At 65.2% G+C, this 14,883-nt stretch overlaps 1 protein-coding gene across 1 annotated transcript in view; it reads right to left on the bottom strand.

Annotated features, from left to right (window-relative positions):
* The window catches only part of NIBAN2 (niban apoptosis regulator 2), a 32,171-nt gene extending 19,274 nt beyond the window's left edge, over positions 1 to 12,897 (bottom strand). Inside the window, exon 1 of the mRNA XM_072882774.1 lies at positions 12,702 to 12,897. Within this exon, the coding sequence (XP_072738875.1) occupies positions 12,702 to 12,756 (55 nt within the window). The 5' untranslated portion in view covers positions 12,757 to 12,897. The remainder of the gene's footprint in view (positions 1 to 12,701) is intronic.
* Positions 12,898 to 14,883: the final 1,986 nt, after the last annotated feature.

The raw sequence follows: 14,883 nt of genomic DNA, 5'->3' as shown, positions 1-14,883 counted from the left end.
CCAGAGACCTTATCGCTCAGAGAACAGCATGGACAGCTTGACCGTATCCTTCCCTGCAGCCACCTGGATTCGCTGCCTGAGGTTTGTTTCACCGTGGTGGGGAGACCGGGGCTCCAGAAACACCATCCTGGCAGCCCCTGGCTTGCAGAGAGCCCTGCCAGCAAGAGTGCATGGCCAGAGCTCGTTTTCCTCATTACCCTCAAAATCATGTGAAAATGAGAGTGATACTTTAAATAGCCCAGGCCATGGTCAGCAGAGTCAGCAGATCTGGCAGCGGGGAGGTCAGATCCTGCACAGGTTTTGCTGCAAAGTTTGCTCGGCCCCCACCCAACAGCAGTGCCCTTCTCACTCGCCGTCACTCGACGCATCCATGACCTACGGAGGTATCTGCAGGATCAGCGCTGCTGCAGCATCACAGCACGTCCCAGGTGGGACAGAGCCTGGCAAGGGACAGGGACACGGCTCAGCCCAGGCGGCTCCCCAGGGCTGGGGACCAGCTCAGCCTCCCGCAGCACTGGCCTGAGCGGCACGCCACCAGGCAGGCTCCACTGGGGGTGCTCGGCAAAGCTGCTCTTCAGATGAGCATCCCCCCGTACCCCTTCAAAGATACCCGACAAGCTGAGGTTGGGGATGTCCTTCCCCTTTTCCTGACCTGCCAGGATCTTGGGTGGGCAGAGGGTGCGCTGCTCCTCTGCACCCAAAACAGCCTTCACCCCTCCGCGCCTGGCAGTAGCCAGGCCAAGGTGCTGGCAGCTGTGCCTTGGGGGACGCAGAGCTGCCTCCTGCTCCCTGGCTACTCCCGGGCTGGCCTGGCTGGCCCCCGGGGCATGGCCACCATGCTCATGGCCCCCCAAGGGACAGGGGGTGGGTCCCCGGGGCGGCATCACTGCAAGCGTGCTTGGCCAGGGGGTGCACCCCGGCTGCACCCCAGGGATGGGGCTCTCCCAAACGCACACCACGGGGCGGTGCGGGGACAGCAGGCACTGGGTGCTCTGCGGCGGAGCGGCTCATGCCCAAAGCAGCACATGTATCCACGCACACCCCTGCACAAACGTGCACACCCACATGCACACCCACATGCACAAACATGCCCACCCATGTACACACATGCCCACACACGCCCATGCACACCCATACACACACGCAGCCCCCAGGGAGGCTGGAGGCGAGAGTCTGACAAATCCGAGCAGGAACAGTCATCCGCAACCTCCCTTCAGCCCACATCCCGTTTTGCAAGCCCAAAGCCCTACGTCCCTTGCGCCAGACACACCCTCCAGAGACCGTGTCATCCCTCTGCTGCTACTTAAAGATATTCGGGGGGGGTGAGGATGCCTTTGAAATCCCAGCCTTCCCCAGGAGCCCTGCCAGGAGCCCCCCTGGGTAGATGAGGGGGAGCAGGAGCAGCAGCTTGGGAGCAGGGTGCCCAAGCCCTTGTGGGATGCTGCAGGGATGCCTCACCAGAGGCAGGGCATTTTCCCCCTGGTCCAGAAAAAAAAAAAAAAAAAAAAAGGACAAAAAAGCTCATTGAAGCAGAGCCCCTGGGCCGGCTGAGCCATGGCCCCCGCGCTCATGACGAAACCTCGCCTGGCTCATTTCCCCCGGCCCCCGCGGGACAGCCTGACTCACCGGGGCCGCAGAAAAGCCCCAGGTCCCCCTGCCTCCACGCAGGCATCCCCGTGTCCCCTCGCCACCGCCAGCACAGCACGGGGCTGATGGCATGGGGCTGTGTTTGCAGAGCAATGGAGGAGTGGACACCCCGGGGCTGTGCCATCACGTCCCTTTGCCGGGTGTCCCCACCCTGGTGAAGGTCGCTCTGTGCCATGGTGGTGATGGCCCATGCCGTGGTGGCAATGGCCCGTAGGACATCCCGCTGGCAGGGGACTCACAAGCAGTATGTGCTGGCCCGGCCAGACTTGCCACGGCTGCCGGGGAAGGAGTTAATCACTAATTTAGCCAGTAAATGATTAGCGAGTGGGGGCGGGTTGCAGGGACATCCAGGGACTGGCATGCAGTACCGCCGGCTCGCACCTCGGCGAGGCAAGAACGGATGGAAGCTGATCTCCACCCAGACACAGGCAGCAGAACTCAAAGGGCCCCTCCTTGCCCGGCCACGGCTCCCGGGCACACAGGGGTGCTAGCGCAAGGCGGCAGGGCACTGCTCACCTGGACAGCCCTGCGGCAGCCCCGGCTGTCCCCGGCGTGCAGGGGAGCGGCCGCCTGGCCGACGGTTCCCACGCTGGGCATGCAAGACGGGTAGTGGAGCTGCCGGCACCCTGCCCGCGCCCGGCCGGCGGGAGGAAAGCTGGGGAGGACGGGCAGTGCCAAGACGCACACGCTGTCCGGAAAGTCACCCAAGCGCCGGCTTTCCCACGCCGACCCCCTGCCTCCCACCCTGCCCCTCGCGTCCTGTCTCGGGCCGCTCCGGTTCCTTCCAGCGGCCCAGGAGGATAACGAGGCTCTTCCAGCAAGGGAACTGGGGACAAGGCCACCACCGCAGGGAGGTTGATGCTACCAGATGGGCAAAGGGTGCCCAGGTCATCCCTCGCAGCGGGGCTGCTCCAGCAATCCCGCACCGATGCCTGGTCTAAATGCACCTGGAGGGGGTGCTCGCTGCTCCTCAGCCACCCCCGCGTGCCCCAAATCCTGGCGTTGTGCAGCCAGTGTGCCGGGGCGTCCCCCACCAGTCGTGCACAGCACGCCGGGGATGGGGGGCACAGCACGGCAGGAACAGGGTGCACAGCATGGCAAGGACGGGGTGCACACATGGATGGGGTGCACAACACACTGGGGATGGGGTGCACAGCATGCCGTGGAAGGGATGCACAGCATGCCAGGGACGGGTACACAGCACAACAGGGACAACGTGTGCAGCGTGGCAGGGACGGGGTGCACAGCATGGCAGGGACAGGGTGCACAGCATGCCGGGGACGGGGTGCACAGCATGGCAGGGACAGGGTGCACAGCATGGCAGGGACAGGGTGCACAGCATGCCGGGGACGGGGTGCACAGCATGGCAGGGACGGGGTGCACAGCATGCCGGGGACGGGGTGCTGAGCCAGACCTCAAACCAGCAGCACCCTACGAGCCCTGAGCAGCACCTGCAGCGGCAGAGCTGGGGAAGGGTGGGCCGGGAGCGACCCATGGACACAGGCTGTCCCACCGGGCACAGAGCCCCGCTGCTGTGCCGCCCACCCTGCCCGCCGGCTCGCCCCGCCGCAACTGGGCCCGGCTCAGCGCAGGCTCATCCCTATGAGATTTTAGGAAAGGCAGCGTCACAGGACGCGCGATGGCTCTGGGCAGGCTGAGCATCAGCAACACAGTGACAACCAGCAGGAGGGACGGTGCAAGAGGTGCCACTGTCGACAGGGCACCGAGAAGAGCCAAGAGCCGCTGCATCTCCCTGCAGGGAGCTGGGCGAGCATCCCGCAGCATCGACGGGTGCACCCGAAGGGTTAAGCCCCAGCCGGCAGTTTAGGGTTTCAGGAATTTGAATCTGAGTTCATTTCCACCCAGAAAACACAAACTCCTTCACATGGGCCTGACTCAGCCCGGCTGAGCATCCCCTGAGCACCCCCGGGTTTCCAGCGTGAGCTCCCAGGGCGATGCCAGGGCTGGGGGGCCGGGCACCGGGTCCCCACCTGGGAGGACACAGTGGCAGAAAAGGGGCTGAAGGAGGGTTTGTTCCACATAAAAGCAAAACCCGGGGGGCTGAGCTGGTAGCGCTTCCCATTTCCCCCTCTCGTAAGGACCAGGAGAGACTGAAACAGGGAAAAACAAACTGTGGGTGGGGAGAGTAAAGACCGGGGACAGTTTCCCCTCTTACGTCCCTGCAGTCAAATGCACCCTTCACACAAACCCACCCAAAACCAGCCCGGGGTATTTCTGCTCCAGGCTGCTATGGGGATTTAGACTGAGCTTATCTGGAACAAACTGGGAGCGGAGGCTGCTCCCGGTGCCTGCCCCAGCTCTGATGCCTGCACCCAGGGCACAGCTCAGCACCAGGGGACCCGGCAGGACAGGAATCACCGCCTGGCTCCAGCACTACTCCAAAATCCATCGGGAATACTTTCAGCTACAAGTCAGCTCAGAAGCACGGTCCGGGTGGAAAGGGGCACGTCCTGCCACCCCCTCGGCAGCAGCCCCGCGCAGCTCCGCGGGCGGCCGTGCCGGGATGAGCCGAGCGGCCAGCTGCCCTCTGACTCACGCCGTTGTGGGGAAGGGTGGGCAGGAAGGGATGAGGCAGCGGAGCCTCGGAGGAGAAACCAGATGGGCCCAGGCCTGAACCGGTTCATCCTCTCTCGCTCTGCCTTTGCCACGCACGGCTCTGCCCCCGGATGAGTCAGAAGCGCCCGCGGTGCCAGCTCGGGGCTGGGGCACCCGTCGGGGACACGGCTCCCTGCTTCACCGCCTGCAAGGTGCACCCTTCACCAGCACCCAGCACCCTGCGGCATCCCCCATTCCAACTGCTGGCAGCACCCCGTGTCCCCGGGGATGTCCCCGGAGACGTTCCCGGGGGGTCTGTCCCCACCGTGGCAGCACCCACCCTGTCTCCCAGCACCGCGCCCAGCCGTGGCTGTTGCACAACGCCGCTCCCCTCCCAGCCCGGAGCAAACAAACCTGCCGAAGCAGAGCCGTGCCCGGCGCGGCCGCAGGAGGATCTAAAGCAGACCACGAAGATTCTCGGGGCCGAGAACGAAGCAGCACATTCAGCAGCGGCTCCTCAACCTAGGACCAGCTGAAAAACCCCTACGGCACTCTCGACCACGCTTCAGACACCCTTCACCCACGGCTCCTGCTCCCCAGTCCCAACCACGAAGCCAGGCTCAGACCCCTGCACCAGCCCCGCTCCCGCGGCTTGGGGCCAGCAGCCCAGCAGCGAGGGATTACGTTCCGGTTTCGTGCCAGCGGGTGTTTTCCCGCAGCGTGGATGCCGGTCTCCCGCTGCTCCCCGGGAACAAGGCTGCTGCGGGGCTTCGTGCGAGCCTGCGTGTGAGGAATGTGCATGTGAATAACAAACAGCGTTCGGGGCCTTTGAACGTCTCCCGAGAAGCCGGTCAGGGCTGGACTGAGCCCAGGCACCCGGCAGCGCGAGATGTCTGCCCTGAACCTCCCTGCCCAAACAGCCTCTGAGGGACAGGGGCAGGAGGAGATCTCCCCCGACCCCCAGCCCTGCCCGATCCAGGCAAGACCCTCCTGCCCCGTCCCTTCCCCTTTGAGCAGCCTTGCCGTCAGGGGTGATGCTCCAAAGCCACGGGGCGCAGGTGCCCACATAGGCACCTCAGCTGGGCTAAACCCACCCGGCCCAAAGTGCCAGCTGCCCGGCGGGCACGGGGACCAGGCTGAAGCCCACCCGAAGAGGTGACTGCACTCGCAGGACAGTCAGCATACGTCCCACGGGCAGGGAGGTGGCTGTGGGGAGATGAAGCATCCCCGTGGAGCAGCTCGGCTCAAGCTGGGTACCACCCCCAAAACCCCGCGCTGGACCAGGACCCACTGCCCTCATCCTGGCTGGTCACATCACCCCACACGTCCCCTGTCCCCCAGGGTCCCACCAGTGCCTGGCCAGGCTGGAGGAAAGCTGCCAACCCTTTGGTGCTCACCCCATGGCGGGTGCTGCCCCGCAGCAGGGTGGGACCCAGCATCACCCCTCCCCAGATAAGGCCCCGCTCATCCACCAGCACCGGCCCGGCAGCATTGCATCCGCTCCGGCATGGCGCAACCCCCACTGCAGCTGAGCCAACGCCGGGACGCAGGCAGTGCCGCTGCGGGTAGCGCACCAGCAGCAGCGTCCTTCGGGCACCCACGCGGGGCCCCGCGGCACGTGGGAGCTGCGGGACCAGGGGGGTCCCAAGGCAAAGGGGCCAGATCAGACTTGGGCATCTCTGGTCTCTCATGCTCCGGGTGCCGGGATCAGCAGGGGGTGGGTGGTCCTCACTCCAGGATGTCCCAGTAAATGGTTCTGTGCTCGGCAGGCCACGAGCAGCTGCCCCCTCGTGCCCGCCGGTGCCCAGCCCCAGGGAACGGAGCTGAACCTGGCACGCTCTCCCTCCGCGAGCTGGCCAGTGCCAGCGGGAAACCCAATCCAGCACCGCGGGAGGAGACCAAACAAAGACTTTTATGTACGTAAAAAAAAAAAAAAAAAAAATCCCACCAAGAGGTATTTGAACAAAACAGCCCTGAGCCTGTTCTGGGCTCTGCCGCAGGCCCTGCTGCTGGGGGGTTCCTGTGCCCAGCTCCTCTGCGAGGCCGGGGCAGGACAGAGGATCTCCACCTGCCCCGCAGCGCGCGTCCCACACCATGTCCCCCACGCCCGCTCCCTCCTCCCCACGGAGGGCAATGCCCTGGCCGAGGGTGGCCAAGGGCTCAGTGTCTCCCATGGCCGAGGATGCTCCAGAAGCACCACGGCCCCTGGTGAACCACGGACACTCCGGGCTGGTGGGTACCGGCGCCCGGCGTCACGGAGCATCACCGGTGCCTTCCTCGCTGCGGGAGGGTGGGCAGCAGCCTGCGAGCAAAGCGGCTCCTAGGCAGAGGCACGGCAGGGATGTTCCCAAAGCAGGGATGTTCCCAGTGTGGGGACGTTGCCAAGGCAAGGCTCTGTCCTGGTCTCAGGTGATGCCCTGCATGTGTTGGGTTCAGAGGAAGGGGCTCGGGATGCTTCCCATGGCTGAGCCACCACTGCTTTGGGTGCCTGGGAGCTGGCAGCCCTGCTCTCCTGCCCCACGCAGCGGCACTGAGGTCACCCCAGCTTTGGGGCACGTCCCTTCATGCAGGGAAAACCCCCAAGGGCATCACGCCTAGCGCGGAGTAGAGCTGGCAGAAGGAAGGAGCCAAGACAAGCATCCCATGCTCCAGGAGCCACCAACGTAGCAGGACAGGAGGGAGCTCCTGCCCCTGGTCCCCTGCCAGCTCCAGGGCAGAGCATCCCATCCATCCCTGCTGCATGGGGATGTCCCATCCTGGGGACTCCCACAGCGGAGGGGTCCAAGCCCCCCAGAGCGGGGCTGGGAGCCGGGCTGCAAGCAGGGACAGATCCCTGCTGGGGAAGGGCAGGAGGGCATGGAGAAAGGCACCGTGCTCTACCAGCTGGAGCCAGGACCTGTGCTGAACGCTGCTGCCCTTTCCCTTTGAAAAGGGGGAAAAGGTGGAGTTTTACTCCTTCCTCCCCCTCCAGTCCAGGAGGCTGGGAGGAAGTCTGCTCACAACGAGCGGCTGGGCTCTGTCCCTTCCTCCCCTCCTGGCCCCCCTGGCACCAGGCTCTCCATAGAGCTGGTGCGGGCACACCGGGCACGGGGCTCAGGGGCCAGCCAGGGGCTGGGGAGGGGGCACAGCTGCTGCTTGGGGATCTCACGGCCAGGCACCGGCCGGGCTCCGGGGGCTGCAGGCCAAGGTGCGGTGACACCTTCTGCAAACTGGGTGCCGGGACCAGACCTGGGTCCTGCAGGGGCAAAGCGGGTGCTCAGCCTCATGTTGGAGAGCTGGTGCTCGCCTGCCTTCAAACCTCGCCCTGGCAAGCTCCCGTGGATAAGCATCCCGGGGTCCCTCCAGCCCTTCTGCCTGCTGAAAAGCTCCGGGACGCACAGAGCCCAGGGGCCGGGCGGTGCGGGAGGCAAGAGCCCCATCCTGCGAGCAGACAGCTTTCCAGCTTCCCCCCATCTCCCTGCTCATCGGGAGCAAGGGCAGGGCAGCTGCTGGCTGGGTTGTGAAATAAAGCCTGGTCGCAGGATGCTGTAAGAGGGATGGAAACGGGACGGGTGGGTCCCACACCGCTCCTTCCCCACGGGCTGGGACCAGGCTCCGGCCTGCGAGGCCAGCTGCAGGGTCTGTCCGTGGGACCCCCCACCCACTGCATCCCCATGGACCAGGGCTGTCTGCACGCCTAACCCTGGGCTCTTTCTGTGGCTGTTTCGGTGACTGTCCCCGTGCCCAGCACACGTGGCACCTTTGCTGTTCCCAGCGTGGGGCTGCACCAGCAGCACCACGGCTGCGGCAGAGCCATGGGTGGGAGCCAGTGGCTTGTTGCAACGTGCTGCAGGGCTCAGGCAGAGGGACGGGAGCCCATCGGTCCCCGGGAGGGTGGGATACAGATGACGGGGGGAGTGCCAAGAGGCACCGAGCCTCCCTGGGCTCAGAGTCAGACTCTGCAGCGAATTGGGGGCAGGAGGGAGGCAAAGGCTTGGGAAATGCCAGCTCTTGGCTGTGCTTCCCTTGCTGGGTCCCTGCAATGGGTTTAGGGGTGTCTGATACTGCAGTGGGGGGGGTGTCCTGGTCTGCAGGGTGCTTTTCTCTCCCTGGACTGACCCGAGGGCCCAAGGAGAGCTCTCAGCTGCGATGCCAGCTCTCTTCCTCCTGTCCCCAGCCCTCCTGCTCCCAAGCAGAGCAGGGATGCCCTCCATGCGTGCCCCAACTTGCTCAAGGCAAGGCCTTTGGATAAGCCCTTGCCGGAAGAGGCAGGGAAAGCCCCCCTGGGAGGGAAGGCAGGCTCTGCCGGCTGAGCACAGGCAGGGCCGGGAGGGCTCCCACCTCCTGCCCACATGGGAAGGCCACCAGCACAAGAGGCCCCCGCAGCCGGTGATGTCCTCCGCTCCAACACACTGGCTCCGAGCGAGCCCCGTGCCCCGACATGATGGCTGCAGGTAAGCCCTGGCTTGCCAGAACCAGCCCTTCCCTGCTGGCAGGGAGCCCTGACATGCCAGGGGAGTTATTTATTTCACAATGAAAGAAGACACACACTTCTTTATGAGAAACCACCCCACATCTCCAGCACATTGCAGCACCGATCCCTCAGAGCCTCCCTGCATCGGTCCCCCCCGGGGCAGGGTGAGGGTTTCAGCCTCAAGACCAACCCCAGAGCCCATCACCAGCAGCCACCGCCTCCCGCGCTGGCTGGAGCTGATCTGCGGCCAAGGCTAGGAAATGAGTGTCACGCTTAAGGAAGCCACGGCAAGCCTCTTCCCGCTGCCGGCAACCTCCCCCCCGTGGCACATGACAGCCGGGCGCCTTTTGGCGTTTGCCGGGCACCTCCAGACCCGACCCCACAGCCCATCCTGGCGGCACGCAGCCTCCCGGCAGGAGAAGGATGCTCCTCGGCAGCATCGAGGATACGCAGCCACCGATGCCCAACAAGGCTCGTTGGAGTGGAAAGGCTGTGGGTTCAGCACCAGGGGTGAGGTTTGGTGTCACCTCTACCACTGTTGCATGGGCTGGTGTCTGTAGAAGTCCCACCCCAAATTAACAGCTGGTTTACTCAGCTATTAACGGGCTGTCAACTCCCTGGAGATGCCAGAACAAGGTGTGAGCTCCCAGGGACCCTCCCTGCGCTGCCACTCACCTCCCCATCCCTCTGGCCCCGGAGGCACCCAGCAACTCCTGCTGCATCCCTGGGCTCTCCCACCCGCTCGGTGCCCGGGACCACCAGCCCCACAGGGCCCAGCCCCTGCCAGCCATGCTCCACCTCACCGCCCTGGAGAAGGGGTCCATGGGGCTGGGACGCACTAGGGCAGGAGTTATTCCAGCACAGCACAGCCCCTTGCTGAGGGCACCTATTGCCCTGGACAGGAGGGGACAGTCTGAAAAAACCCAAGGCACCCAGGGACGTCCCAGCTCTCCCGGGAGCCCTGGCAGGAGCCCCATGCCTGCCACCCTCGTGTGCCCAGGCGACGATGCCTGTGCTGGGCATCCTTGCGCAAGGAGGGGGAGCCAGTCCCTGCTCCAGCCCACGGAGCAGGCTGGTGCCCACATTTGTGAGGAAGAGGAGGAGGAAGGCAGCAGAAGGGTGTTGACAAACAAGCTGGGTGACTCAGGCCAGAATGATGTCCGAAGCAGGGCGGCAGAAGGAAGCACTTACCAGTCATAGAGACCCTGGAGAAAGGGATGCAGAAGCTGCAGGCAGCACTGCCTGAAAACCACCCCGGTGTAGATCACATCCCCTGGGCTGCCTGTCAGCCCCGGCGCAGTGGAGCATCCCCAGTGCTGGCAGGGATGCTGCCTGCACGCCTGCTCAGGCAGCAGGAGAGCGGTCCAGCCCCACCAGCACCACCAGTGGGAGGAACGACCCTGGTCCTGAGCCACCAACATGCAAGTCATGCGCATGTGGCCCGTGACCTCCAGGACCCGTGGCATCAGCCTCACCGCAGCCACCGCCACGTGGGCTGGGACATGGCGTGGCACCTTTGCAGCACAGCTCTGATGGCAGAGGTCCCAATGCAGAGGGGACCGCACTGTGCATGGCATGGGAAGGCTTTTTGCTACCTCCCTCCTGCCTTTAACCCACCTGTGGTGCTCAGACATCCATTCCCAGCAGGGGGGAAGGATCTGGCCCAGGCTCTCACTGTCTCCCCACAGCCCCAGGGCTTGCTGCATGCCCAGCCGGCACGGTTCTGCTGGTGTAAGGGGGCTGCAGCCACGGGGAGCATTGCCAAGCCCAGAGAGCTCCCATCCCTGCTGCAATGAGGGGTCACATCAGCCTGGGCAGCTCCTCCAAACTCCCCAAAATTGGGAGGACAACTCAGAAAAGTTGCTTGGAGAGGGGATGGATCCCTCCCTGGGCACCGGCAGGAGCAGCGGCAGTGGAGAACACGCCGAGCTAGGCAGGAAAACCCGGAGTTTTCCCCACCGCGTTGCTTTGCATGCCTGACAGCAAGTCGTGCCTTGCCTGTTGGGTTATGGCCCCTCCCAGCTCTGGGGGCTTTTCACCCAGCGAGGAGCCCGGGCGGAAAGCGGAGAGGTGCTTAGTGATCCCAGTGGGCTCCAGTCTCTCCCAGGGAGGTGTCCCAGTACAGGTGTGGGTCCCCCCTATGCACCCCGAACCTTCAGAGCTGCAGCATGGCACAGGACACGTACCAGCCCAATCTCCATAAACCTGTTTCACAGGAATTCTATTTTCCCCATGAACCCCCCCACCCCGAGCATGGGCTGAAACCCCCCAATGTAACAGCTCGGTCCCTGCCAGGGTGCAGCCATCCAGCCTGGCCTTGCAAACATCTGATTTCTGGCCCAGCAGGGACAGATTCCTGCATAGGAAACCCAGCCGGGCTTTTCCTTGTTATTCTTTAGGATTAAGATCACGGGCTTGGACAGGGAGCTAGCTCTGTATGGAGACCCATAACCATCTAAGTTAAAGGGGGACTGGGGATGTGCTTTGGACCCGAACGTGCTGCGGCGAGCAGCCACGCGCAGACCTGAGCCGGTGCAGCCTCGTGGATCAGCCACGTCGAGCTTTAACTATGCAACACAAAAACCCCACAGCGCGTTACAAGCTCTCCTTCAAAGCTCGCAAACCTGCTGGCGTCGTGCTGCGCCGCATACCACGTAAGCATTCCTGCCAGCCGGCCCAGGACGGCGGGGCCTGGCAAGGCGGATGGGCTCCACCGTACGCTGCAAAACATCGAGTCTGTGTGCCGGTACCGTGGCAGTTGTACCACGCTGCTCCATCCGAGCCGGACCCGCAGCAGCTTTTTCCCCAAAGCCCTTGGGGAAAAAGGACTTCAGAGCCGCTCCCGTGGCTTTATGGCGGAGACGGAGGAAAGATACGGCAGAGCCACCTCCAAAACCCCGGCACTCCCCAAGCCCTTGAGCTCTCCGCAAGGCGCACAAGGTCCAGCACGAAGCCACGCTGCTCCGTGCCACCCGACTAGGTGCAGCTTCACGGGGGGGTTGCTTAACCCAGAGGAGAGGAGGGTTTGTCAGCCTGGGGAGCTGAAACCAAAGCTGGAGCATGAAAGGGCTCAGAGGTCAGGTCCTGCCTGCTCGGGAGCCCTGGGGAGAGAAGCGCCCGCATCACAAGTGACGCAAGGCGGCTCGGGGGGGGGCCGGCACCCTGACAGAGGGGTGACCCCACTTATGGGGGTCAAGCAAGTCACCACAGGCACCAATTAGCAGCCCTGTGCCCCTGCCGCCACCCTCCCAGCCATCGCTCCACACAAACCCGTGCCTGTGCGGAAGCCGTGACCCCACGTTCAGCAATGCCCAGGCGGCACTGACCGGAGATCCTGCGCCGGGGGCACAGGCACTGCCGGGCAGTCGCCCCGGGACAGTCGGGCTCTCAATAACCACATTGTCACCCTTCCCTGTCCCGCAGCGGTGGCGGGGGGACTGCTGTGTCCCGCCCGTGCCGGGGCAGGCGGCCAGGGGTACCCCAGGGGTGCAGCCAGTCCTTCCCCCCACCCCGGAGCCCTTGGGGGGGCTTCCCTGGGATCCCCCAGCACTGCTAAGGGGGAGAAGGTTCATCTGCCGGCCCAGCCCCAGCAAACCCCATGTTGACAGTGGTTTCCCTGCACAGGACCCGGCTTGCCAGCATCTCTCCGGAGCCCAGCTCCCCCCCTTCCCTCCCCACAGCCCGGGGAAGCGCAGCGCACGAACACGCTTCCCGGTCCCCGGAGCCAACACAAACACCCCCGGCACAACCCAGCCTTTCATTTGGGAGGCAGACAGGCACCTCGGGTGTACCCCCCCCCCCCCGCCTCCCCGGGCTGTGCCCAGCCAAGGGGACACGCGAAAACACAGGGAAACTGCAACGCGGTGGAAAGAAAAAAAAATAAAAAAGAAAAAGTTTAAAGTCCGTGAGAGAGGGGAAGAGCAGGCGGCGGGGCTCCCGGGAACGCGGCGGTGGGTGGGTGTGTGTGTCCCCACCCGGATCGCAGAGAGGGACGGGGAGAGCCCGGCGGGGTAAGGGGAGCGGGGCAAGCGCGCCGGGAGCTCACCCGCGATGTGCTGGCGGCGACCCTCGTCCAGGTGCGTGGAGACCACATCTCCCATGGCGAGCGGAGCCGGGCCGGGGCGGGCGGCGGCAGGAGGAGGAGGAGGAGGAGGAGGAGGAGGAGGAGGAGGAGGAAGGCAGCGCCCGGGGCGGTCGGCAGCGCGGCGCCCCACGGCAGCCCCAGCTCCGCCGGCCTCCCCCGGCCACTCCCCCCGCGCCGCCCCGCTGCAGCCGCGCCAGCGCCCCGGGGCAGCGCAGCACCCGCGTGTCCGTGTCCCCTCCTCCCGGGAATGAGCCGCCCTGATGTGCTGGCGGGGGGATGGGGAGGCCCGAGGAGAGCGGTCGTGCCGCCCCAAAGGGCTGTCGTCCCGTCCACCCCCCCCGGGGTGAAGCGCCTCGGCCGGGTGGGAGTCCCCACGCGGCCCCGCCGTGCCCCCCACCGCACACGCTGCGGGGACCCACGCCAGGTCCCGCGGCTGCTGGCGCCAGGCAAACCGGCTCCGTCTTGGCACCGGCCTCCTCCGCTCCCGACATTGCTTCACGGGGCGATTGCAACACCCGCTCCTCCCTTTCTACCTGCGCCCTCACGCCCAGGCCCTCGCCAGCCTCAGCCTCGAGCCCCTCTCCGTGCCAAGGCGTGCCGCGCCGCGCGGGGCGGCCGTGGGAGCCGGCCGGGCAGCGGGGCAGAGCGGGAGGCAGGCGAGGAGCCCCTCTCCCTCCCCAGCCTCCGGGCAGCTCTCATGACATGGGAGAACGGGATGGAAAAACTCAAGTTGCCTTAAAACACTCTCCAGCCATGGGTGTTGGACCAGGAGCTGTTTGGCCCCGCTCTCCCGGGGCATGGGGAGGAAGCCAGGAGGGGGCTGGCATCTCCCAGATCAACCAGGATCCCTGGGGAGCTGGAGGGCACGCTCAAAGTGGGGTACTGGAACCAGTAACGCTCCGCCAGTCCAGCAAAATCCCCTCGCACGCGCTCCGCCACGGCTGAAAATTTCCCGGCCGGAGCCATGGGGCACTGCTGGGCGGCGGGTGAGCTCCCAGGCCCAGCGCTGCTCAACCAGGGAGGGAAGCAGCCGGGGCTGGGGAGCTGGAGGAAGCGGTGGAAAAGCTCCTCCTTCCTCTGCTGCTGCTCCAGCTTCTCTCCCAAGAGCAACAGGCGGAAACAGCCCTCGCAGGATCCTCCGTGCGCTGCCTGGGCAGGATCCGGCCGGAGGAAAGGCCTGGCCTGCATCGTTCCCAGACCCCTGGGCACAGCGAGCAGCCGGGGTGTGACCGAGGGAGACAGAGGAGGAGGAAGGGGGAGGACGTGGCGGCGTGGCCAGAAAGTTCAGGCTGTTCCCAGCTGCAGGGCGGCTCCGGGGACTTGCTGCCGACTTGCATGCCTTGGGATCGCTCCGGTCCCCGAATGCTTCCAGACCACTGGGAGCCGGGGTTGGGCTGGGCAAAGCTCGGCTCAACCACAGCCAGGTTACTTGGCTAGGTCCAGGCCAGCCGGCGTGGAAACGGCTCTGAGGTTGTGCCGTGAGTCTTTTCCTGGGCTGGACTGTTTACCCGGCGGCGGGAGGGAGGAGTGGAGGTGGCCAGCCCTGGAGCAAGGCATCCTGTTTATCCTGCCTGAAATAGCTCTTCTCAGCCGGCCGCAGGCTGCCGGGCTGGGGAGGGGGACGGGAGGCTGCTCACAGGTCTCCCTGCCAGCTGCCACCAGCCCTGCCCCGAAACGGTGCCCACCACCCGCCTGGCACTAACACCGGGGGGGGACACCAGGGGCTCCTTCCCCGCTGACGCCGTGCCGGGACGCTGCTGTCTCCCTGGGGCCAAGCATCCTCCTGGGTGGAGAGGGATGCGCGTGCTCCCATGCCAGGCCGGGCTCTGCTAAAGCCAAGCACTCGACACGAGGCCAAAGAACGTCAGGACATCCCCTGGCACCCAGATGCCACCCTGCCTCTGCCCCAGCACCCGCGGGAGCGAGGGCGGCTGGGTCTGGGCTGCGGCCGGGGGCTGCTGGGGCTGGGGTATCCCCTGGGCTGGGCTCACCCCGCGAGGATGCCCACCACGCATCAGCCCTTTCCATCTTGGCATGTGTTTTACCCCTGCGAGTCATTTCAAAGGGAAAATCATTTCAAAGCTGAAATATTTACCTTTTTCTCTTTGCAATGCCCCATAAGATAGCAGCGGGCTTGTTTGCA

This window comes from Ciconia boyciana, chromosome 18, assembly GCF_034638445.1.
Source record: "Ciconia boyciana chromosome 18, ASM3463844v1, whole genome shotgun sequence".
Classification (NCBI taxonomy): domain Eukaryota; kingdom Metazoa; phylum Chordata; class Aves; order Ciconiiformes; family Ciconiidae; genus Ciconia; species Ciconia boyciana.
The sequence above is the reverse complement of the archived record's forward strand: the minus strand, read 5'-3'. Positions and strand labels throughout refer to the sequence as shown.